This window comes from Suncus etruscus, chromosome 1 (genome assembly GCF_024139225.1).
Source record: "Suncus etruscus isolate mSunEtr1 chromosome 1, mSunEtr1.pri.cur, whole genome shotgun sequence".
NCBI lineage: Eukaryota > Metazoa > Chordata > Mammalia > Eulipotyphla > Soricidae > Suncus > Suncus etruscus.
Genome location: NC_064848.1, coordinates 140,603,317 through 140,629,451, shown reverse-complemented (window position 1 = coordinate 140,629,451; position 26,135 = coordinate 140,603,317). Strand labels below are relative to the sequence as shown.

The 26,135-nt window shown below is 48.6% G+C and overlaps 1 protein-coding gene across 1 annotated transcript in view; it reads left to right on the top strand.

Annotated features, from left to right (window-relative positions):
* Positions 1–26,135, top strand: part of PODXL (podocalyxin like) — a 39,297-nt gene that overhangs the window by 7,092 nt on the left and 6,070 nt on the right. Inside the window, exons 2-4 of the mRNA XM_049781701.1 lie at positions 22,482–22,572; positions 24,604–24,654; positions 24,924–25,778. Of these exons, the coding sequence (XP_049637658.1) occupies positions 22,482–22,572; positions 24,604–24,654; positions 24,924–25,778 (997 nt within the window). The remainder of the gene's footprint in view (positions 1–22,481; positions 22,573–24,603; positions 24,655–24,923; positions 25,779–26,135) is intronic.

Genomic DNA, 26,135 nt, shown 5'->3' with positions numbered 1-26,135 from the left:
GAAGGCTCTGGCTGGTGTGAAGGCTGCTGGGAGTCGTGTCTGTGCAGAAACATCTGCATCAGGGTGAATGGCCCCACTTGGGCCTGCAGTGCTGGGCACACTTCTCACTTCACTTCCGTGGGGGAGGCTTGATAGAGGGGTAGAAGTGAGCTATTCCTGCAGATGGGGGCTGCACACATGGGGCACTGCAGTTAGACCTCTGCCTCTGAGTCCTTGGTCTAGGTCCCCTGTTAGCCATCATCCTGTCAGCCTTCCCCAGGAGTGGGAGAAATGGTTGCCTAAGAATGTTCTCTTGGCCTGTACCACTCAGTGACCCTCCTAGGGCAGCAGGGCTGGTGTCTCACCCATCCTCAGTGAGAGAGAGAGAGAGAGAGAGAGAGAGAGAGAGAGAGAGAGAGAGAGAGAGAGAGAGAGAGAGAGAGAGAGAGAGAGAGAGAGAGCTGAGAGAGAGAGAGCTGAGAGAGAGAGAGAGAGAGAGAGAGAGAGAGAGCGAGCTTAGTGATTGGCTACCTGTGCCTTCAAGCTGCTTCTCCTAGAATGTTGGTCCTGGCAGTGCCCAGGGTATCTTTGCTCAGGCACTTGCAACCCTATACCCCAGCTCTAGGGGGCGCTGCGCATAACTCAGGGCCAATGTCTCTCTTTATGGCTCCCTTCTCCAAGCCCCTTGTTGGCACCACACACCCCTTTTCTAGGCCAGGCTGGCTTCTATTGAGCATTGCACAGAGTTGTTCCTCCTGTTCATTTTGGATGTTGTGATTGGTTGGAGGTAAGTGGGGGACAGGGCTCAGGAGGGTGTCGGTGGCAGGGATTGAACCCAGGGTTTTGCCCATGCAAGATGTGGGCCCGGTTTCTCACACTGGGGTCGTTCTGATTTCATTTTCTTCGTGGTTGCCATAAGCCAGGGCTCTTGGGAAGTGGGCCAGTGCCCTGCTGGGTGCTGGGGAGAGGCAGGCCAGTATCAGGGTCCTGAGGATCTGGGCCCTTTCCACTTACCTAGATATCTTGAGGAGGTGGCAAAACGAGGGGGACCTGGAAGAAATCTTGGGGATTCGTCTCTTGGGTACCTGGTCCCTGGGTACCTGGTCATCTTTGGATTCTCTCATGTCCAGGCCTGTGTCCAACACTGCGACCCTAACTGAAACCCTGCTGGTTGGGTGTGTGCCAAGCATGGGGGAAGGCCAAGCATGGGGAAGGCAGCAAACCATCAGGCTTGGTGAAACTAGGTGTTGAACAGAAAGCCTGTAGGACGGACCAGGGCAATGGCTCAAAGAACTGAGCCTGGGTTTGCAGGTAGGAGGTGCCCTGATTCCTTGGCACTATATTGAGCAGTGAGCCAGTAGCATCCCTGGAGTACTACTGGGTGTATTCTAAAAAAGTGGATTTGAGGGGCCAGAGATATAAGTACAGCAGGTAGGGTGCTTGCAGTGTGGACCCATGTTTGATTCCTGGCACCCCATATGGTTCCAAGACTCACCCTGGAAGTGAGTACAATCAGGGTAATCACTTGAGCACAGGTGTGGCCCCAAACCAAAACCATGAAAATGAGTTTGTGAGCTGGAATATATTGGGGAGTCCTTCTGTGAAGTGTTTTTTTCCCCTCTGTGCCCAGGAACTGACAGGGCACCTCCTGTTTGGTATTACTGGAAAACCTCACTCTAACCTGATGATTTCAGCTCTGACTACTAGCCTATTGTTTTTTGTTTTGTTTTGTTTTGTTTTGGGGTCACATCCAGCGATGCTCAGGGGTTACTCCTGGCTCTGCTGAGAAATCACTCCTGGCAGGCTAGGGGGAACATATGGGATGCCGAGAATTGAACTTGGGTCCGTCCTGGGTCGGTTGTGTGCAAGGCAAACGCCTTACCGCTATGCTATCTCTACAGCCCCACTACTGGCCTATTGCATCTTGATGCTATGGAGTAAATGTGATACTCTGTTTCTCCCCAAAAAAGACAGTGTCTTATATTAATTTTTGCTTCTAAAGAGGTACTAGGTCTTGTTTTCAGGGGATGTCTTATTTTTCCATGGAGAAGAGTACGGTACACATTTATTGTTAAATGAAAATAAAGAAAATTTATTACCTGTACACAGTATGGTAGTACGGTAGTTGTCAACACAAACTAGATAAACTGTGAATCCTACAATCAAGAATTTACTTACCACCTTGAAAATTAATTTTCATTCTAAGACAAAGCCTAGTGGGGGCCTTATTTTCAGGGGATGCCTTATAGTTCACCTAGAAGGAAACCTGTAAGTAGGTCTTATTTTCGGAGGATGTTTTATTTTTGGGGAAACACAGTAGAATCTGGGGGTGGGATGGGGGTCATGGAAGGGGTAGCTGGGTGAGACATCTGGGGGGGGGCACTAAGGCTTTGAGCCATTGACAGGGGCTGCTGTCCCTGTATGTAACTGGTCTCTGGGACAGTTAATGGCCTTGAACTACAGGCTGACATGAGGAGGGGAATGTGCATGTGTCCTGGGATATCCCTGGGCTCTCAGATCTCCTGTCCCCTGTGGGCAGAAGGGTGTGTGATTTGCTCTTGCTGTGGTAACTAATATAGCTCCCCAGGATTGTAGAGGTGAGTGATATTGGTGGCAGCTCCAACACGAGTGTGCTGTACCCCAAGGGACTGTGTCCTGATCTTTGTCTCCTCAATCCCCACTTCCTCGTTAGAAGGCTGGCACCAGCCCTCTTCTAGCTATCTCTATGTTTGGGGGGTATTGGGCTCCATGGGATGGTGTTCAGGAGTGACCCTGGCGGACTTGGGCTGACTGTGTGGTATTGGATGGAGCCTGGGTCTGGTGATCACTGGCAAGTGCCCTGGCTACTGTGCTGTGTGAGGGAGAGATGGTCCAAAAGATGCTAAGAGTCCCTGCTTGCATGGCCAAGCCCCTCTGCTCAGTTACTGCTTTTCAGTTTTAGGGTGATTACCTGACGAGCTTAGGGACCCCAGCCCACCGTATGGACTAACTCCTGAGGCAGCTGGGCCATGCAGGCTGGCAGTGCTCAGGACCACCCAGGAGCTGTTGATTATCAAATTCAGGAGGTGCTGTTTTCCTGGCCCCCGGTCCTTTAAAAAATTTTTTTTTAGTTTTGGTTTTTGGGCCACACCCAATGGTACTTAGGGGTTACTCCTGGCTCAGCGCTCAGTAATCGCTCCTGGCAGGCTTGGATCCTGCCATATTGGATGCCAGAAATCAAACCCAGGTCTATCCCGGGTTGTCTGTCCCTGGTTGGCTTGGTGCAAGGCAAATGCCCTATCGCTGTGGCTATGCTATCGCTCAGGCCCCAAGCCTTTGTAATTCTTTTTTTTTTTTTTTTTGGTTTTTGGGCCACACCCGGTAACGCTCAGGGGTTACTCCTGGCTATGCGCTCAGAAGTCGCTCCTGGCTTGGGGGACCATATGGGACGCCGGGGGATCGAACCGCGGTCCGTCTCCTAGGCTAGCGCAGGTAAGGCAGGCACCTTACCTCCAGCGCCACCGCCCGGCCCCGCCTTTGTAATTCTTAAAAGAAAATATAGTAGAAATATTCACCACTCTAGAGGAGATTTAAAAAAGGCAACTGATTGCTCAGAAAATAATTGCTAATTTGGGGAAGAGGATTGGGCCACACCTGGTGGTGCTAAGAGCTTTCTCCTAGCTCTGCTTTCAGCAATCACTCTGGTGGGATTGGGGAATCATATGGTTATCAGAGATCAAACCTGAACTGATCCCAGATTGGTCCTGGGCAAGGCAAACACCCATTGTGCTATTACTCTGCCCCACCCCGGAGTCTGTTCTTTTTTGGGGGGTGAGGGACACACCTGGTGATGCTCAGAGATTACTCCTGGCTATGCACTCAGAAATTATTTCTGGCTTGGGGGACCATAGGGGATGCCAGGGATCTAACTCGGTCTGTCCTAGGTCAGCCGCGTGCAAGGCAAATGCCCTACTGCTGCGCCACTGCTCCGCCTCCCACCCCCCCATCTATTCTTGAGGTTCAGAATGTTTATATGTTTATAATGTGTGGTATATCTGTGTGTGGTGTCTGATTCTGTGCTATGTGTTGGTGTTTTCTACTACATGTATGCGCTGTGTTTGGTGTATATTTAAGGTGTGTTTGTGGTATGTGTGTGACATACAAGTGGTGCATGACATGACACACAGCTGCACCCCCACTCAGGCTGTGAAGCCACCCTCACTTTCTGGGGAGGTCCCTGGAGCTGGCAGACACCTGGCTCCAACAGGCCGGGCCTGGATTCTTGATTCACTTCCCTAGGCGGAGTCCAAAGGAAATGGAACTTCCGGGCCCCTACAGCCTCTCAAACACGAGGCGACTTGGCTTTGTTTGAAAGGAACGTGGCGGCTTTTAACTTTCCACACAGGCCTGGGGGGCGGCGGTGCACCCCCTCTGTTGATTGTTTCACCCTATTCATTTAGGAGCTTTGTTTGTTCTTCTAGGCAGCACCCTAGCCCCCACTGGCCCCATGCCTCCCTTACTCCAACACCCCAGAAATCAAGTGTCTCACTGCATGGAGGACAGCCAATTTTATTTTTCTCCTCTTTCCTGCCTGGGGGTCCCTGTGTGCAGACTCAGGGAGGTTCCCACCACTCACCACTCACCACCCACGTACACACACACACACACACACACACACACACACACACACATACACACACACACCACTCACCACCCAACACCCACGTACACACACACACACACACACACACACACACACACACACGACCACCTAGTGGAGCTCCTACTACATGGAGGATGCAGGTGCTACTCATGGAAGTGGGGAGAAACCCTCCCTACTGCACCCTGGAGTTGGGAAGGCCAGTGCTGGCTCTCTCCGTGGGAAACAGACAGGCCAGGCTCGCTGGACCGACACTGCCCTCGCCACCCTCGGCTGCCGCCCTTGTTTGCCTGGGTCCTTGGCAGCAGCTCTTGGGCACAGCCCCGTCCACATCTGGTTATTTTCACGGGAGGCGGCTGTGGCATGGAAGTGCCAGCCTGCTCCCTTGGGAAAAGATTTCCCAGGTTGTTTTCCAGCAACGTGAAGGGAATTATGGAAGGAATGCTAGGTGAGCTGGTGGTGGGGGTATTCCACACAGTTCTGGCTTCTGGCAATCCCTCCCCCATGGCCATACCCCCATCTTCCCTGTCCCCCAGAGTCTCCTCCATAACAGCTGCCTTCAACTTTGTTCCCCGAGGATGCACCTGCCCTTCTATGGTGCAAGACCCGCAGCTCTCCCCATGGTGGCAGACCAGCAGTGTTTAGCCTGTGCCACTTGCAGACCTCTGGGCAGCCGAACATCACTGCTGGACAGGGTGGGCCTGGGGCGTGGATGGGACCACAGGGCACGTCAGCTCAGCCTTCTGGGTCTAGCACACAGAACAGGGCCATGGTGCACGCTGATTCTCAGCTGCACCCTTGTGCTGGTAGAGAAACTGCTCCTGCTCTCAGGTTGTACTCATAGGCCTGTGCCCACCTTTCTGCAGCCTGCTCCTGTTCCTCTGCATAGATCCTGGGTCTCCTGTCCATAGGGGGGGTAGGGGGGGTGAGTGAACAGTTCAGTTCTCCATCCAGCCACAACCCCACCCCATATTTCTAGGATTTTGACATTCTCCAAATCCTAATACTGTTGCATAATCCTATTTTATTGTTTTGTTTCGTTTTGGTTTGGGGGACATACCCAGCAATACTTAGGGCTACTTCTCCATACTGAAACTATATGAGATGCCAGGGAATGAACCTGGGTTGGCTGTGTGCAAGGCAAGTGCCCTAACCGCTGTAATTGGGTTTAAGGTCACACCTGCCTTGTGGTGCTGGCTGCTGAACCCATGGATCTTGCATGCAAAGCCACAGCCTGTTGAGCCCTCTCCCAGCCTTCTGTCTAGTGTTCCTTTTGTCCTAAGATCCCAAGAGAAGGGCCTCTCAAGTGAACCTCGGGTTCACTAGGGACCCCTGTGGGTCTGAGACACTGACCTGAGGCCAATCTGAGGCCTCCTCAACCTTGGTGCTGATCTTCCGACATGGCCTTTGTGCCTCTACACAGGAGCCCTTCCTGGCAGACAAGAGGGGTCAGTCAGTCACTGGGCATTGCTCCTGACTCCCCTGGGCACTGTGCCTGGCCAGACAGATCAGGATTCACATGCTCAGCACTGGGCCAGGGGATTAGGAGGCCCTGCAAAGGGAATTGCTTTCAGGAGGCTGGTTCCCCTCTTCCCCCAATCTGTTACAACTGCCAAGATTTAGGCATGCATGCCCTCTGTGCCACCAAGGCAGGCGATAGGCCAAGGCTGAGGAGTCTTGTGAGGTAAAAGTGGGGCTAGATGAGACCACTAGGGCCTGGCAGGGTGGCAGAGTCTTGAGGCTGAGCTCCAGGCTCTGTTCCTCCCTGTGCCAGCACAGCAGCAGCAGCAGTGTTGCAAGTCAGCCCCTGAAGAGGTTGACTGATGGAGGGATGGAGGATGAGGCTTTTCTCTTCCAGCTTCGGAGCACGCATCTGCCACCTTGTCTAGCCGACGGTTCTGAGGTGAAATGGCGGGTAAACAGCTCGCAGACAGTCAGGCTTGTGGAAATATTAGCTTTATTCGGTGGACAAGACTGAAGTCCAAAGACTCAGCCTCAGTTTCAGCAAAAAGCCCCTCGCCTTCCACAGACCCTTGTTTTTATCCCCCAGAATCATGTACCACCCAATGGTGGGATCAGATACCAACCAATGGTGGAAGCAGAATCAGGTACTACCCTAGGGTGGAGACAGAATGCCAGGTCACACCCTAGGGTAGGGCACAATCACCAATCAGGTTAGGGTCAGTAACATACTAATCCCCTAAAATATTTATATACACAACACAGCAGCAGCAGCAGCAGCAGCAGCAGCAGCAGCAGAGATAATGAGTGATGGAAAGAAATAGAGAAGCTTTCTGGTGAGACCGAGCCCTTTCTTCTGGGTTCTGCCTATGTGGACCTCTACCTTGTTAGCACCAGAGGCACCCATGTACCAAAGCTGCCTGCTCTGGCCTCTGCAGAGGTCTTCACAGCTGCCTTGGGGGAATTTGGTCCAAGCTGGCATGTAGGGGAGCACGTAGAGGGCATATCTGGAACACCCCCCTTCCCATTTCTTCCAGGTCCCTGTGACTCCCAGGTGGAGAGAGACAGCTGGCAGGCCAGGAGAACATCTGAGAGGGGGTCAGTGCTGTATGCCCAGTTCAGACTGGTCTCCTGTTTCACTGCTTCATGCCCTGCAGGGTCACAAGAAAATGGCCTAGCTAAACAGCTCAGTTCTGTGTATCTGGGCCTCTTCTCCTGTAGATGGCTGGGAGCTGGGGATAATGTTATGTTGCACCCCATCCACGCCATCCCCCATGCCTATTGGTGTGATGCACTTAGGTTTTTGCATTTTTTTAAATTTTAGGAGCACACCTGATGGTGCTCACGAGTTACTCCTGGCTTTGCATTCAGAAATCACTTCTGGCAGGCTCTGGAGACCATATGGGATGCCGGGGATCAAACCCGGGTGCAAGGCAAATGGCCTACCGCTGTGATATCTTTTGGGCCCATGCATTTAGGTTTTTTTTTTTTTTTTTGATTGTTTGTTTTTTGGTTTTTGGGTCACACCTGGCAGCGCTCAAGGGCTACTCCTGGCTCTACGCTCAGAAATCGCTCCTGGCAGACTCAGGGGACCATATGGGATGCCGGGATTCGAATCACCGTCCTTCTGCATGCAAGGCAAATGCCCTACCTCCATGCTATGTCTCCGGCCCCGCATTTAGGTTTTTGAAGCAATTTTCACTTTCAATCTTTTGGTTTTTTGTCTCAGTATAGTGGGTGGGGGGGGTCATTTCAATGATGCTTGGGAGATCTTGCTATGCTGAGGATCCAATCGGGGTTCTCGCTTGCAAAGCCTGTGATTCAGCATTTTGAACTCCCTCTCCAAAACTCCCTTGCTAGGTTCTTGGAAGGGGGTGCTTGGGGCCCCAACCTGCAGTGCTGGACGTGGTGGGATGTGGTGGCCAAGGGCAGATTCTGATACAAGAGGCATGCTCTCTGCCACTTGAACTATGGCTCCATGTTCATGCTTTTTTTGACTTTGCTTTTGTGGGAGAGACAGCTGAGCATCTGCCTTGGTTGTATGAGTTGCACACGAATATGAATCCCTAATATTGGTGATTCCTGGGGTCTCTTCAGGACCACCACAGAGGAGAACTGTTTAGGGGGTAAGGCACTTGCCTTGGACATGGTCCACTTTGGTTCAATCCCTGAACCCCTGGGTACCAGGAGAAATCCCTGAGTACAGAGCCAGGAGCAAGCCCTGAGCACTGCTACCTGTGGCCCAACTCTTTCTCCATAAAGTAAAATAAAACAGTTTTTGTCGTTTTTGGGCCACACTCAGTGGTGCTCAGGGATTACTCCCAGCTCTGCGCTCAGAAATCGTTCCTGACAGGCTTGGGGGACCATATGGGATTGAATTTGAGTTCATCTTGGGTCGTCTGCATGCAAGTCAAATGCCCTGCCACTGTGCTATTACTCTGGCTCAAAGTAAAATAAATTGAAATCAAACCAATTCTAGGTTTCTACCAATCACGTGGAAACTTTAGACAGATATTTTTATATGTTTTGTTTCTCCTAAACCAATAAATAAATTGGGTGGGGTAGCGGGAGATGGGAGGTGGTTGGCTGCAGCTTAGCTGTTTGTAAGCCTGGGTTTTTTTTTTTTTTTTTTGGGCCACACCCGGCATTGCTCAGGGGTCTGTCTGCTCAGAAATAGCTGTCTGCTCAGAAATGGCTGTCTGCTCAGAAATAGCTCCTGGCAGGCACGGAGGACCATATGGGACACTGGGATTCGAACCAACCACCTTTGGTTCTGGATCGGCTGCTTGTAAGGCAAACGCCGCTGTGCTATCTCTCCGGGCCCTGTAAGCCTGGTTTAACCCGGACACCTCAACTCAGTTTTTCTGCACTGGCCTGGGTAGCTTTCAGCCTCTGTTGACATGAATAACTGTGACCATAGACCAAAAATACGGGGAAATGTACAGCGGGTAGGACACTTTGCACATGGCCAACCTGGGTTCCATCCCCGGCATCCCTTATGATCCCCTAAATTCAGAACCAGGAGTAAGTTACCCTGAGCACTGCTAAGTATGGCTCCTGCAAAGTACAAAAATTTACAAGTGCTTACAGTCTTTTAGACTGTGATAGTAGGGCAGGGCATGGTAGCCCCAGAATGAGCACTAACCTCCCCACCCACCACTCTCAGTCTAGGGTTTCATGGTCCTGGGAATAAATCCATCTTCCACTCTCTGATATGCTCCAATTGGGAAGAGGTCAGTGAACATTTGGGGGGGGGGGGTTGGGCCACACACAGCAGCGCTCAGGGTTTACTTCTTGCTCTGTGCTCAGAAGTCTCTCCTGGCAGACTCAGGGGACCATATGGGATGCTGGGGATCAATCCCAGGTCCGTCCTAGGCTGGCAGTGTGCAAGGCAAATGGCCTACAGATGTGCTATCACTTCAGCTCCAGTGAACCATTTGTCACTTGTATTCTTTAGCCCAGAATCTTCTGGAATTTTTTCCACATCCAGTGAGAGGCCACAGAAAAGCCCTCTGCAAATCCAAGTCAGTCTGGGTCTTGATAGCATATGACCCTCCAGTTAGCCTCTAATTAGGCTTTTTTTTCTCCTGGTACACACAGGGGTCACCTCTTTTTCCTGTCCCCCTTTATCCCCTACATGTGACCCTGACACCTAATACAGGTCTCTTAGAAGGGTACATTCCTTCTGAAGACACTGAGGTTTGGGGTTGTTGACCAGGCTCACCCCAACGGCCCCCCGCTACTCCCTGCTGGTATTCTCAACCTTCTGTGGGAGGTAAGGAAGTTCTTCCTGGGGCTGCCCGCTTGAGGTTGCTTCTTCCTCTTCCTTCCCAGGAAGATTCCAGCTCATCCACTTCAAAGCATAGGCTTTGTCCTGGTGCTGTCCTCTGACCCCCCCACCTCCCCCACCTCTCATCCCACCCCCACCCTCAAGTTGTCCCTGGAATCCCTGGCACGGTGCATGGGAACACAGCAGGAATCAGCAGGCACTCAGCCCTTCCCGCTGCGATGAGTTCTTTTTTTTTTTTTGGTTTTTGAATCACACCCGGCCAATACCTAGGGGTTACTCCTGGCTCTACTCTCAGAAATCGCTCCTGGCAGTCTCGGGGGACCATATGGGATGCCGGGATTTGAACCACTGTCTTTCTGCATCTAAGGCAAACGCCCTACCGCTGTGCTATCTCTCTGGCCCCCAGCTCCTGTTTTTACCTTTCTGTTTACTTTTGGGTCACACTGGCAGTGCTCAGGGCTCACTTCTGTCAGGGCTCCGGGATCATATTTGTGCCACCTCTGGCCCACCCATACCTTTGTGTCAGCTCAAGCCCCCACCCTCTGCCTGGTTTGGACCTTAGAAGAGGTGGCTTTGAGGGGATTTGGGGTTTGGTTTTATTTTCAGGCCATATCCAGTGGTACTTAGGGGCTACCTCTGGGGGCTCAGTGTCCACAGGGAGGTCTTGATGGTGCTCAGGAGACCTTATATTTGATGAGGTGGATCAAGCTGGAACCTCCTGCATGATTTCTATTTTTTCTTTTTCTTTTTTTTTTTTTTTTTTTTTTTTTAGTTTTTTAGCGCTCAGGAGTTACTCCTGGCTCTCCGCTCAGAAATCGCTCCTGGCCGGCTCAGGGGACCAAATGGGATGCCGGGATTTGAACCACTGTCCTTCTGCATGCAAGGCAGATGCCTTTACATTCATGCTATATCTCCGGCGCCTGCATGATTTCTAAGTGCTCTCTCCTTGGGTGTGTGTGTGTGTGTGTGTGTGTGTGTGTGTGTGTGTGTGTGTGTGTGTGTGTGTGTGTGTATGTGTGTGTGTGTGTATGTGTGTTAATTAAGATTGAGTGCATGAAAGTGTGAGTGTGAATGTGTGTATGTATGAATAAGTGAGAGACTGAGAATGCGTGTGAGTTTTATGAGTGTTGGAGTGGGGTGTGTGTGTGTGTGTGTGTGTGTGAGAGAGAGAGAGAGAGAGAGAGAGAGAGAGAGAGAGAGAGAGAGAGAGAGAGAGAGATCAAATCCAGGCCCTCACACATGCAAGTCCTGGGTTCGACTGCTGTGCTCCATTGCTGGCTCCCAGTACCTTTTTCTTTTCATTTTTTTTGGTTTTTGGGTCACACCCGGCAGCTCTCAGGGGTTATTCAAATGACTCCTGGCAGGCTCAGGGGACATATGGGATACCGGGATTCGAACCACTGTCCTTCTGTATGCAAGGCAAACCCCTACCTCCATGCTATCTCTCCGGCCTCTGACTTTCTTCCTTTTACCACCCGCTCCATTTTTTGGTTTGGGGGCCACTCCCATTGTGCCCAGGGCTTACTCTTGATCAGTGCTTCTCAAATAGTGGGGCATGCCCCCCAGGGGGGGCACGAGGCTCTGTAAAAGGGGGGTGCATTTGACCTCGGCAAACACTGTCATAACAAACTAAGATACTATTTACAGTCACACGGGGTGGGGGTGGCGCGAAAAATGTTTTTTTCTTCCTAGGGGGACATGATAGAAAATAATTGAGAAGCACTGCTCTTGAGGGACATATTTGGAGCCGTTGAATCGGACCTGGACTGGCTGCCTGTCAGGCAGGTGTCCGCCTGCTGTGGTCTGACTTCCTTACAGACACAGAAGGGAGCAGGTTTTCATAAAGGTTCGACCTAGAACTAACAAGATCCTAGAGTAGAACAGCAGAGTAAACAGCCTCTAGGAATGGAACCCCGATGGAGCCAAGGGAGACCACACCCAGTAGGCTTCTTAGTGGGTTAGCTAACCCAGAGGAAGTTAAGCCCTTGGGAAGGCAGGCTGAAAGTGAGAGCCCTTATAAGGATCTCTCTGAACTATGGGAATCTGAGACCCACTATGCATCTGAGACCCATGAGGGAGGCCAAAGACCCCAGCTGCAGAGTGGTGGGGCTACTAACATTGAATCTTTTTGGGAGACATACACCCTGTTGTGCTCAGGGATTACTTTTTTGTTTTGTTTTGTTTTGTTTTGTGGCCACACCCGGCAGCGCTCAGGGGTTACTTCTGACGGGATTCGAACCACCGAACTTCTGCATGAAAGACAAACGCCTTACCTCCATGCTATCTCTCCACCTCCTCATGGATTACTTTTAACCCTGTGCTCAGGGATCACTCCTGGTGGTACTTGAGGGACCATATGGATGCAGGGGATTGAACCTGTTGTGTGTAAGGCAAGGGCCCTGCCCATTGTACCATCTCTCCAGTCCCTAACATTGAGACTTTTCAAGTTAGGGTAGGAGCCCGAGGTGGACAGCCTGGACAGACTTCCCACATGGCTGGTGAGCAGACAGGCCTGTGGACACACTTTTGTACTTGGGGAACACATCTCTCTGTCGGGGAGCTCCAGAACCACCAGGTCCACACCACAAAGCTATTTTCAGGATGACAGGCTCAGACCTCAGGGCTATGCTCCTCAGGAGGAAGACTATGCTCCCCACTGCTGCCTTCTGCCCTTTCACTGTCCCCTCCCTGCCCTGGTTGCCCCCACTCCCAGTGTGCAGTACCAGAGCCCCCTCCTTCCACACACCCTCTTCCTGGGGCATTCTTTCCAGTTTCCTTCGGCTATTAATAGTCTGGAGTCAGGCCCTGCTCTGCCCAGGGCTGGGAGGAAGCAGGCCATTGTGGAAGGTGGGGACAGCATGCTCCTCCTAAGGGGTTGTGGGGTGGCTCAGATCACCTCACACATACCCGTGCGGGACCCAGAGTAGTGTCTCTGAGGGCTGAGCACTCACTTTGCAAGCTTTATGACCAAAAGGATGCATCTAAGATCCACAAGGTGTGGCCCCAAACTAGAATCAGAACCAGAACTCGTCCTTCTGTTGGCCCAGCCAACATGCTCTTACAAACACCCTAAAGCCCCTCTCCCCACCCTTATTTTCTCTCACTGGCCAAACCCTATTTGGGAGGGTGTGCAGAAGCCACCCTTAGTTCTGTGCTCAGGGATGGTTCCTGGTGGTGTTTAGGGGGGTCACCCAGGGGTGGCCCAAACAGACTTGCAGCTAACCTCCTTGTTGTCTCTCTGACCCCACTGCCTCCATGTTTCCATGCTGCCTCTAGCCAGCACCTGACCTTGGTAAGAGCCTATGGACTGACTGATAGGGTTTGTAGTCAGTTCTTTTCTTTTTTTTTTTTTGGTTTGTTTTAGGGCCACACCTGGTGACGCTCAGGGATTACTCCTGGCTATGCACTCAGAAATCACTCCTGGCTTGGGGGACGCTGGGGGATCAAACTATGGTCCGTCCTAGGTTAGCGCATGCAAGGCAGAATGGTCAGTTCTGATTCCCAAATTTAGCCTGCCCAGAGCTGGGCACTTTTTATTTTCCCAGCACAGACCTCTTAGCAGCAGCAACAGAAACATGTGGGCAGCTGTAAGAAGGGGAAATTCTTCTTTCACCTTCCCAACCTATTCAAGTGTTGTTTGGAACTGGCTTCCACAATGAGGGTTTTATTAAAACCCACTGTCCCTTCTCATGCTTTTGAAAAAAGTGTCCCTTTGTTTTTTTGCTCAGGCCCTGCACTCAGGAATTACTTCTAGTGGGGCTTGGGAGACCCTTTGGTATGCAGGAGATTGAACTGGGTTTGCTGCTTCAAGACAAGTGCCCTACCTACTGTACTATCACTTCCATTCTAGAGAATCACATCTCTAGAAGGCTTCTAGAATCTATAAGGCTCACTTTCTATTTCCAAGATGAGCATTTTCTACCCTCTCCTACCCACATTTCTCTCCCTCACCTACTCTATAGGCATCTGTATTGACATAGCAGATTTGGGTGAGGAAACTCACCACGCAGTGGAAATTTTCTTGGCCCTCACCCAAAATGCAAATGCCTTTATGTCTGTTTCCATTTGTTTCCTTCAGCCTCAAAAGTGGTCTTATGTGGTGGAAGGGGATCAGCAGATGTATACTCCTTCTGTCTTCATCTTAAGAATTCAGTGATACCATACAAAAATGCCTTCTGCACACCTGTATTCATTGCAGTGCTATTTATAATAGCCAGAATCTGGAAACAACCCGGATGTCCGACAACAGATGAATGGCTAAAGAAACTGTGGTACATATACACAATGGAATACTATGCAGCTGTTGGGATAAATGAAGTTAGGAAATTTTCCTATACATGGATGGACATGGAAACTATTATGCTGAGTGAAATGAGTCAGAGGGAGAGAGCTAGAAACAGAATACTACTCATCTGTGGTATTTAAGAAAAATAAAAGCATGCAATAATACCCAGAGACAATAGAGTGAGGGCTGGAAGGATTGACTCTCTCTCACTACGATATGAAGCTTACCACAAAGAATGGTGAGTGCAGTTAGAGAAATAACTATACCAACAACTAGCATGATAATGGTAGTGAGTGAGAGAAATAGAATGCCTATCTCAAAAACAGACGGGGGTGGGAGAGGAGGGCAAGGGGAGCATTGGTGGCGGGAAGGTGGCACTGGTGAAGGGGGCTGTATTTGTTATGACTGAAACCCAACTACAAAAATGTTTGTAATCATGGTGCTTAACTAAATACATATATATAAATAAAGAACTCAGTGTCAGAGGAATCTGAACCCAAAAGAGCATTCTTAGCAGCTCTCTGTCCTCTATAAAAAGAAAAGCAAGGGCTGGAGGTGTGACCTAGAGGTCTAGGACAAGTCTTGCCATTTGACCCCTGAAAATGAGAAAGACAAAAGAAATGAAAAGAAAGAATGATAAATAAAGAAAGGAAAGAAGGGAGGGAGGGAGGGAGGGAGGGAGGGAGGAAGGAAAGAAGAAGGAAGGAAGGAACGAAGGAAGGAAGGAAGGAAGGAAGGAAGGAAGGAAGGAAGGAAACCAAAGCAAAACTTTCTTACCTATACTATTTCCCCCTGATGACTGTTCATCTTTCTCTACTCATCTTCATAACCTAAGTTATCTGTACACATACATCTCTTCCTTTTCTGCATTCACTTCACCTGTCAGCGGGTCCTGCACAGTTTTATAGAAATTGCAAATGAGGGCCTGAGAGATAGCATGGAGGTGGTGCATTTGCCTTGCATGCAGAAGGATGGTGGTTCGAATCCTGGCATCCCATAAGGTCCACCACGCCTGCCAGGAGTGGTTTCGGAGCATAGAGCCAGGAGTAACCCCTGAGCACAGCCAGGTGTGACCCAAAAATGAAAATAAATAAATAAATTGCAAATGGAAGTTACCAGGATTTTTGTTTCATTATCATCATCTGACTCTATCAGCTGTTCCCTGTCTGAGAAACTATTAGAAGCCCCTATTGCATGTTCCTAGAAGTAGTTTCCATGTAAAACATGTCAAAATCTCTATAAATTATAGAATCATGCAACAAGAGCAATAGCACAGTGGTAGGCCATTTACCTTGCACACGGCTGACCTGGGACCAACCCTGATTGATCCCTGGCATCCCACAGTCCCCTGAGCAAGCCAGGAGCGATTTCTGAGCATAGATCTAGGAGTGGCCCCTGAGCACCACTGGGTGTGGCCCCTCAAAAAACAAAAACAAACAAAAAAACATTGCAGGAACATGTCTTATTTCTAAATGTAAATATCCTTGTTCTTTTATTTAGTATCATTTTAGAGTAGTCATAATCCGTTGAACAAGTGTTGTCTTTCATTGTAGATTTGTGCTGGTTCATGTTATGTCGCCTAGAGTAGATGGCCACTTTGTATTGAGACCATTTACATAGTTGTACTCACATGGGACTGGTTCCAGGACCCACAGAGATACTGAGTGGGGGACTCATGGGTGCTGTGTGCTAGGTAGTTTTTGTTTTGTTTTATTTTGGGGCCACGCCTAGTAGTACTCAGCGCTTACTTTTGGCTATTCATTCAGGGAATTACTCTAGGTGGATTTGGGGAACCTCCTAGGGTTCGAGGATCAAACCCAGTTAGTTGACCATATTCAAAGCAAATGTCCTATTGCGTACTATTGTTCTGGTCCCTTGTGTGATAGTTCTTAGAACACAGAGTTGTGTCCACATGAGCCAATGCATATTCACACGCTTTAGGTCATCTCCAGATTACATGGAAAGTGCTGTCATACTACACGAAGAATAATGACAAGGAGAAGAACCTGTGCATGTTCAGTACAGATGCTACTATTGCAGTCAGATGGAATTTTGGTTTCGTTTGTTTGGGGACCACAGCCAGCAATACTCAGGGATTGGGGCCAGAGAGATAGCTCAGCGGTAGGGCATTTGCCGTGCAAGCAGCCAACTTAGGATCTACGGTGGTCTGAATCCCGGCATCATATGGTCCCCCGTGCCTGCAAAGGGCGACTTCTGAGCAGAGAGCCAGGAGTAACCCCTGAGCGCCACCGGGTGTGGCCCAAAAACAAAAACAAAAAACAAACAAAAACCTCAGGGGTCACTCCTGATGATGCTCAAGAGACCATATATGGTGTTGGAGATTCAAACCTAGGTCAACTGCAGGCAGGGCAAGTGCCTAAATCTCTGGACTGTCTTTCCAGCCCAGTCCACTGTTGACTGAATTTCCAGAAGCTGCAGAGTATCAAGATGTTGCCTGTGTTACTTAATGCAGTGCCTGTCTGCTGACAGGCAGTGCTGTGCACGGAAGTGTGTGATCATACCAGACCTTGCTTATTATCCTCATTGCTGTCAACAAGATGGGCCAGTATGAAAAAAAGGAGCCGGTGCTCTTTCTAAAGGCATTCTGCAGCCTGGGTGCCACATCTCCCTGGGGAAAATTGGGAGTTGGAGTTGAGAAACAGGTAAAGTGTTTCACCTGAGAAAAAGTTCCAAATTCCAGTGTGTTTAGACTGGTTTGCACATCTCCCTGGCTTGCTACCTTTTCTTATCCATTTTTAAAAAGTGGTGCCAGGGATTGGGTAGATTCCTCAAAGGTAGGGATCATCTGGCATGAAATTCAGGACTCTTGGGTTCATTCACTCCTACATTACCCAGGTACTCTCCCCACCCCCAAATGTTGTCAATCTGACAGGTAGAAAGTGATCATTGTTATTCATTTCTGCATTTCTTCCAATCACGAGCATAGTTTTTGTTATTCAATCATTTCTGTGCTATTTTTTTCCCTGCAAAGTATCTGTTTAATGTTTTTTGCCTATTTCTTTTTCTGTCAGATGGCTTTTTCTTACAAGTAAGAAAACATAACTGCACATGTTGTAGCTAATTTCTGGTTCTTTTTTATGTTTCTCTTTTGGGGGGTTTTGGGGGCCTTCCGGCAATTCTCAATTAGATTTCGAATCGAACCAACCGAGTTGATGATTCAGTGGGAGGCTAGAAATTGAGATACTGCTTGGGTCCTTTTGGCTAGAGACCACTAGGGTCCCCCAGAAGTGCCTGGCAAACTCCAGGATTATATCCAGTGATGTTCAGGACAGTAGATGATGTCAGAGATCAAATCTGGTCAGGTACACACAAGGCTTATGACTTAGCCCACCCCAGACTCTCTGATCCTGTGTTGTTTTATTTTTTTTCTTTCAGAGGGGCCAGTAGGTACCCATACTCAGGGACTGTTCCTTGCTTAGTGTTCAGGAGTGACATTTGGCGGTGCTCAGGTGGTGCCAGGGATTGAATTAGGATTAGTTTCCCCAAGTGACTACCACATAGAAGGCTTTACTTCCTGGGTTCTCTAGCGATTTTTAATCGTTTGAGTGATTTTTTTTTTTTTGCTTTTGTTTTTGGGTCACACCAGGCAGTGCTCAGGGGTTACTCCTGGCTCTGCACTCAGAAATCACTCCTGGCAGGCTCAGAGGACCATATGTGATGCTCGGATTCGAACCACCATTCTTCTGCATGCAAGGCAAACACCTTACCTCCATGCTATCTCTCCAGCCCCTGAGTGATTTTATTTTTACTTTATTAGATTCCCCCCCCACCCCCTAGGGGTGGTGCTAATGGGGTACTAGGACCAAACTTAGGGCATTGTACATGTTAAGCTGGTGGTCTACCACTGACCCTTTAATTTTTACTTTGAAATTATTTTCAATTATAGGAAAGAATGGTATTATTGCAGATGATAAGAGTCCTGTCTGCCTTTTTTCCAAGTTTCTCTTATTTTATTTTTGGATGTGGGTAGGGTGGGGTTACACCCTGTCAGTGATCTAGGGCTATTCCCAGATCTCCACAGTGTCAGGGATCAAAAGGACTTATGCCACATGCAGACATACTTCGTTATTTTATTTTAAAAATGGAAAGACTTCCAGATTGGTGTTTAGGAGGGTTGGGGCCCACCAGACCTTTTGGGCTCAAGGGTCTGCATTTCAGTGTAAGGACCTGAGGACATGGTGCTGCTTAGGGCCCTGCAGTGCCAGGTAGACCTAAATCACCCTGCTGGTGCTCAGGGGCTCTAGGATGCACCCAGTAGTGCTTAGGGGACCATGTGATGCCTGGGAATCAAATGTCAGTTGGATGCTAGCAAGCTTATAACTATCTTTCCATTCCCCTTTTCATGATCTTATTATCTCATGACCTATAGTATATCCATTACAATAGAACAATTAACACTGGTGTAACACTGTTAATTATGCCACAGATTTCCTTCATATTTCACCAGCGTTTCCGCTTAGGTGCTTTTTGGTTTCAGAATATTCTGTGCTTCCATCTTTCATCCTTCTAGTCTCTAGTCTCTCCTGGTCTTCTGATGGTCTTTTAGACTAATCGGCTAGTTCTAAAGACAGATTGAGGAGCCAGAGTTGTGGTTCCATGGTAGAGTGCCTGAATTTGTGTGCATGTGACCCTGGGTTCAATCCCTGCACCCTACAAAGGAACCAAGGGTACTGGCTGATTCTTTCGTAGATAGTCCTTGATTCAGTGTGAGTGCACCTGATGCTTTTCTGTATTATTGGAAAGGAGAAAGCAGAGGATGGGTCCTCATCTAGCTTATCAGGGGACATGAGAATTTGTTGCTGGTCATGAGTTATCATTTGGGATGTTACCCTGCTTGTGGGTAAGGTGATGATTGGCCTGGCTTCATTGTGGAATGAATGAGCTCCACACCCAGCAATGCTTGGGGACTACTCCTGGCTTTGTGCTTGGATGTTGTCATTCCTGGCTGTGTTCAGGGAATCGTGTAGTGGTAGCAGGGATGAACCAGGGTTGGCCCCTACAGAGGGCAGACACTTTACTTTTATGCTATATCCTCATTCTACTCTTGTCTCTTTACACACTAGTAGAAGAGATTCTTGCTCAGCCATCACTCAAGGGTTGATCAACACATAGCCTTCCTCCCTGATAAGTGAGAATCTCAAAAATCTACCATTTTTGTTGTTTCTCTGTCATACCCGGTAGTGCTCAGGACTTACTCCTGGCTCTGCACTGAGGAATTATTCCTGGCATTGCTCAAGGGACCACATGGGGATGATGAAGATTGAACCCAGGTTGATTGCAGACACCCTACCAGCTGCACTATCTCTCTGATCCAACAAGCTACTATTTGGGGGGGGGGGAATTCTATTTAACACTGATTTCCCCCATACTGATGTACTTGAGCATTTATCTGTCCATCAGCCTGGGCTCCAGCCCCATGACGTGGTCGGCTTGGCTGCTTCCCAGATTGTAGGTTTTGAATACTGCAACCTTTTCGCAGTTGGTTCCTGTGTCTTTGGAACTTACTAGGCTCTTTTTCTTCTTTGTGCTCTTCCTTGCTTTCTGGCATTACAGGATGTTCCAGGCTTATCTTGGCTGTTTCTCTCTGTCAGCACTAATTGAGCCATTGCTCCCAGGAGCCCTCGTTGGCATGATTAGAGAACAGTTGGGCATCCTGGCTTCTGTTGGCCTTGTCTCTGCTTTTGATCGCTCCTAGACAGCTCTTGAGAACGTATTCAGGGACTCATGTACATACACAAAGCATTGTTTTGATCCATTTCTCTCTGTCTTTCTAAAAACATGCGTTCAGAGTGTTCCCTCTTTCTTTTCCTTTGGTTTTTGGGCCACATCCAGCAATGCTCAGGGCTTACTCCTGGCTCTGCTCCCCAGGTTCCCTCCTTGTAAATTTGGGGAATCAGATGGGGTGCTGGGGGATAGAATCCAGATCAGCTGCATACAAGGCAAGCTCCATACCTGCTGTACTATCTCTCAGGCCCCTTTTAATGATGTTTCTCTCAAGCCTCATGAGGTTCCCTTTACCTGCTCTCCACCTTGCTTATCTATGATTTTTTTCTCCAAGATGAGAAACATGGCTTGTGGTATTTATCAATTATTAGTTATAGAATCACTAAACCTAGAGGACAAGAAGCCCTAAATAAGACCCTTGTGAGAAGCACTTTGATCTTTAAAGTATGCTGTTTATATAGTCTCATTGTCTTTTGCTTTTCAGTTTCCAGTGGAAAATATTTTCCCAGTTACTTTGAACAATTATTTTTTTTTTTTACTGTAACCAGCAATGTAGCAAAGTTAAATTTATTTTCCTGGTTTCCAATATGTTCTGGAATTTCCCTTGTATCTCAGTAATCAGTCCCCCCCCCCAATTTGCATTAAACAAAGTTAAATTTTGGCAGGTATATATTGTTTGATGGGTTTCAGCCAATGTAGTCTTTTATCTATCACCCCAATTCCTCATATAATAGTTCCACTGTCAAGTCAGTTGCTTCTACCACGTAGTATCTGCAGTTTTGTATCCTGTAGTTTTTATTGTCTCTTCCATATTATATAAACACTATGAAATCTGCAGTAGTTCTCATTATTGCTAAATCATTATTGCATGGATGTACCACAGTATTTTATCCATTCAATTACTGCAGAATATCTTTTTTTTGGGGGGGGGGCACACCTGGTGGCACTACCTACCTATCAACTAATTTGCCACCTGTAGCTCTCTTTGCAGATTTTTTTCCCCTTCTAGATTATTTATTACTGGCTCTGTGCTCAGAAATTGTTCCTGGTAGGCTTGGGGGACCATCTGGGATTCTGATGTCTCAGGTCAGCTATCTGCAAGTCAAGTGCTCTAATGCTGTATTATTGCTCTACTGCAGCCCCTACTGCAGAATATTTTGATTGTTTCCATTTGTGGGCAGTTTTGCAAATAAAGTTGCTACATATATTTACATAAGCGCTTTTCAGTTTTCTGGGCAAACCGAGAATTAAATTTCTAGGTCCATATGATAATGCCATAAAAGAAACTGCTAAAAACTTTTCCCAAGTAACTGTACTATTTGTATTACCACTGGTAGTAGATGAGAATTCCTGCTTTGCATTTGAACATATATCAGTATTTGCCTAATGAGTAAGAGTGAGCTTTAGCTATCTGTCAATCTGTCTGTCTGTCTGTCTTCTATCTACTATCTGTCTGTCTGCCTGCCTGCCTACCTACCTACCTATCTACCTATCTACTAATTTGCCACCTGTATCTCTCTTTGCAGATTTTTTTTCTCCTTTTAGATCATATATTTTTCTTTGTTTTGGTTTTTGGGTCACACCTGGCCATGCCCAGGGATTTCTCCTGGCACTGCACTCAGGAATCATTTCTGGCATTACTCCTGAGACCTAATGGGATGCTAGGAATTGAACCTGTGTGGGCTCCTTTTAAGGTAAACACCCTATTTGCTGTATTAATCACTCTGGCCCCCAGCTGTTACATTTTTTTTCTTTCTTTTCTTTTCATCATGCTCTTTTCTTTCTCTTTTTTTATGGATGCTTAAAATTTTTGTTTTTGGGCCACATCTGGTAATGCTCAGGCTTACTCCTGACTGTGCTTAGGGATTGCTCCTGGTGGGGATCAGGGGACCAAATGGATTGCTGGGTCTTGAACCTGGGTTGATCTTGTGCAGGGCAAGTGCCCTACCTGCTGCTCCATCCACTAGACCATGTATTCTTTTTTGGGGGAGGGGTCACACCCAGCAACACTCAGGATTACTTCTGGCTCTACACTCAGAAATTGCTCTTGGCAGGCATCGGGGAACTATATGGGATGCCAGGATTCGAACCACCGTCCATCCTGAATCAGCCACCTGCAAGGCAAATGCCCTACCGCTGTGCTATTGCTTCAGCGCCAAGTACCCTGTTCTTTGTACTATCTCTCTAGCCTCTATTCCTGCATTTCAGCACTTTCTCCAAGTCCCAAATGTCGCCTGGATGGGGTATAATGAAAAAAAATAATGGTAGTTAGTGGGGATGCTAAAAGTCAGAACTACAGCATGGCAAGTGGGCATGGAATCTGGTGCAGCCACTTTGGGAAACATTTTTGTTGTTGTTGTTTTTGTTTGTTTGTTTGTTTGGGTCACATTCGGCAGCGCTCAGGGGTTACTCCTGGCTCTATGCTCAGAAAATGCTCCTGGCAGGCTCAAGGGACCATATGGGATGCCAGGATTCGAACCACCGACCTCCATGCAATCTCTCCAGCCCCTTTGGGAAACATTTGACAATTCCTCAAAGGCTAAATGGAGTCACCACCTGTTCCTGGGGAGCTTGTCTGCTAGAACTCCATGCACAAAGATTTCCGACACAATCTTCTAGATGGCTCCAAAGTGGAATCAACTGAAACTCTGATGGAGATGGTTAAACTCAAAGGTGTTCTCTCCTTTCAAAAACCATCCCATAGAAGTCAAAAGGAATCAGGCTGAGCCTCATTTGGGCACCAAGAGGAATCTCAAAAAACATGCTAAGTAAAAGATGTTGGTCACTTGGTATGGGTCTACCAACTTAACTGTAGTTGTTTGAGTTAACAGTGTGTCAAAAATCTCTAGGTGGAACCAGAGCTGTGGTGCAGTGATAGGGCGATAGGCCTTGCACTTGGTATAGTGATAGGCCTTGCACTTGGCTGACCTAGGACAGACTGCGGTTCGAACCCCTGGCATCCCATACAGTCCCCCAAGCCAGGAGTGATTTCTGAGTGCATAGCCAGGAGTAACCCCTTAGCATCACCGGGTGTGGTCCAAAAACTGAAACCTCCCCCCCAAAAAAAATCTCTGGGAAAACTTCATAAATTCAACCTGAGAAGTAATTATGATGACACATTTCCCCAACATACATAGCCTTGTTATATGTAACCATGCACAACAGATTTTTTGAAGATATCCCCCCCCCCCCATGTTTTTGGTCTACTCTAGTGGTGCTTAGGGACATGATCTGGGAGTCTCTAGTGGCTAGAGTCTAGAGTCTAGGTAGTGCTCAAAGGATCATGCCATATTGAGGATCAAATCTTGCTTTGCATGTGACAGCTCATTGAGCTGTCTGTGGTAGCAGAAATTTTTCAGCGTGTAAACCTTGCCTGGGTTAGACTCTAACTGGCCTCCTACTACATTGGACTTTTGTTATGAGTTTAGAAGAGTCTGGTATTAGTACTCCAACTTCTCTGCAGGATTCTGTAGAATCGGCTAATGTGCAAGTTTTGCACAGAAGAGGTTTTTTAGTTCTCAGCAACATGTGGTTTCTCAGAGCACTGCTGGGAGTGATCCCTGAGCACCACACTAGGAATAGCCCCTAAGCACCACTAAATGTGCCCCCCACAAGCAACAACAACAAAAAAGATTTCATAAAATATTATAGTCCTATAATTCTTGCAGGATTCTAAGTAATGATCTACTGTCAGTTACAAAAAGACCCAACGATACAACTTTCTGCTTTGCAACGAAATGTTTGATTTCGTGTGTGTTAGAGTGAATGTATGTGTGTGAATGTATGTGTTAGTGTGTACACGAGTGTATATTTTAGAGTGTGTAAGTATGCATCTGAGTGTAGATGTGTGTTTGTAACAATGTTAGTGTGGGGGGTATGTGGAAGGATATGAGAGTGTTTATGTTAGAGTTCATGAGAGCATATGTGTATTGTACATATGTGAGTGAATGCATTTGCACATGTGAATACCCCCCACCCCTACCCACACATATATCGGCACAGCAGTGGATTCTGGGCCACTGTTCCTCCAGAGGACCCATATTTCTAGGCTTCACATTTGAGTCGTGTTTTACTGTGGAACAGGCTAAGGAGTCAGCGCTGCTATCAGGGCTGAGCTCTGTGCTCTGTGGTTTGGAGCCGGGGCTCCTTGGCTTGTCTCACTTGCGCCAGTGTCCTGGCCTGGGTCCAGTGTGCCTGTCACCACTGCATCCCACGTGTCAGTGGCCTAGTGCTCACGTGGGAGGCTGGGAGAGCAAGTGGCATCTGTCAACTGAGGCCAGTCCAACTCGTCAAAGCCCATTCTTGGGCAAGGCAAGCAGTGCTTCCTCCAGTTGAGTCTCACTCCAAAATAGTCTCTTTTGTTTGGTTTTGTTTTGTTTTGGGGTCACACCTGCCTGTGCTCGAGAATTACTCCTGGCTCTGTACTCAGGAGTCACTTTTGGCAGATTTGGGGACCATATGCTGGGTTGCAAGCCCCAGGTTGGCTGCGTGTAAGGCAAACACCTTATCTAAGGCTGTACTGTTGCTTTGGCTCCTCCAAAATCATCTCGACTGTGTCGCCTCTTCTCCATCTGAACAATATAGAACCATGGATTCAGAATCTCTCTTCCCTTACCTGGTGCAGGGTCATCCCTTTCCAGTGTCTCCCCAGTACACCTCTGTAGCTATGGGTCCCCCTCGCTGCTGTGTTTCCGCTCCTTTTAGATGATGCTAAAAGGACAGAGCTGGTCTTCATCACCACAATAGGGTCTGTGCGTGGGTATGACTGAGGACAGGAGAGAGGAAGCAGAAGTGGTCTTTCTGGGATGACCATGGAAGATGTACCCCGGGCCCTGGGAGGGTCAGAAATTCATCCCACAACACCCCGTTCTGCAGTTTTCCTGAATTCTCTCTCTCTGGGCTGTCTCTTTCATAAGGATACAGGCTTCCTGCAGTGCAAATGACTGGGATGAGAATGAGGCCCCTTAGGGAGTGCTAGAAGCTTGGAGTGCCCTAATATGGTTTTCTGTTGTCTCCTTAAACAGTAATCCCGTCATCAGATCCATCAAGCATAGATGGTCATTCTGAAGAGCAACCGAAGGCAGCAATCCCTAAAGCTACTACTGAAGCTGATGCTGGAGCCAATGCTGGAGCAGTTACGGGAGCTGATCCTGGAGTTAATACTGGGGCTAATGTTGGAGTCAATGCTGGAGCCAATGCTGATGCAGACCCCACAAAACCCAGTGCTAATGCCAACACAGGTGCTGTGGATCCTTCTATGAGTCCTGGTGCTGATGCCAAGCCTAGTGTCAGTGCTGATGCAGATGCCACAAGTGCCAGTTCAGATACTGGGGCTGCTGCTGCTGCAGGAGCTGATACCAGTGGGGGAACTGGTAATGATCCTGATAAAGATCCAGCCATGGTCAAAGAGAGCTTGGTTACAGCCCCGTCCCCCAGTGATGCAGAAAAGAGTGACAGCGTATCTGTAACGGGACCAGCCCCCACCCAGCCCAGCTCTGCTTCAGGGCCTGATCTCCCTATAGAGAAAGCCACCACCACTAGCAGCTCATCTGCAGGCCCTGCTGCTGTCCCCCAGGACCCAGATCAGGATGTGCATCCGCCCACCCCAGTCTCCAAGACAGACACCACCAGCAGCCAAGGCGGAGGCCCAAGTGTAAGCACTGTCTCAGCCACCCAGGCAGGAGACCCGGCGACGACTCCCCCTTTAGGCGTGAACCACACCTCCAACACCCCTACTGCACATCCTGCCTCCACCAGCCTGGCCTCCAATGACACCGAGACCCCCAGCAGTGTGCCTGAGGACGGGGGCCAAAGGACTACAGCTTCCAGTGAACCCGGCCCTGTGGCAGGTCCCACCTCTGGATCCCTTAATGCATCAAGTGAGTAGGCCTTTTGGGGTTTTCAGTGAAAAGCTCCTGGAGATGCTCTCTGAGTCCACCGTGCCACACCACTTTTATGCCGTGTCCCCAAGGCAAAAGGCAGTGGAGGACCCCCCTTCCCAGGGGTCTTGTGGCCTGGGAGCCATTAGCGTCCTGTGCTATGCTTAGGGACAAGCTCACAATTCTGGGGCTGTATGGGGGTGAGGGCTAGAAGTCTCTGGGTTTCTCATCCTTGTTCTGTGTGGTCTGCAGTGCTCATTTTTTTGTTTTGTTTTGTTTTGTTTGGGGGTCACACATGCACAGGGGTCACTCCTGGCTCTGTATTTAGTAATTACTCTGGGTGGTGCTTGGGAGGCC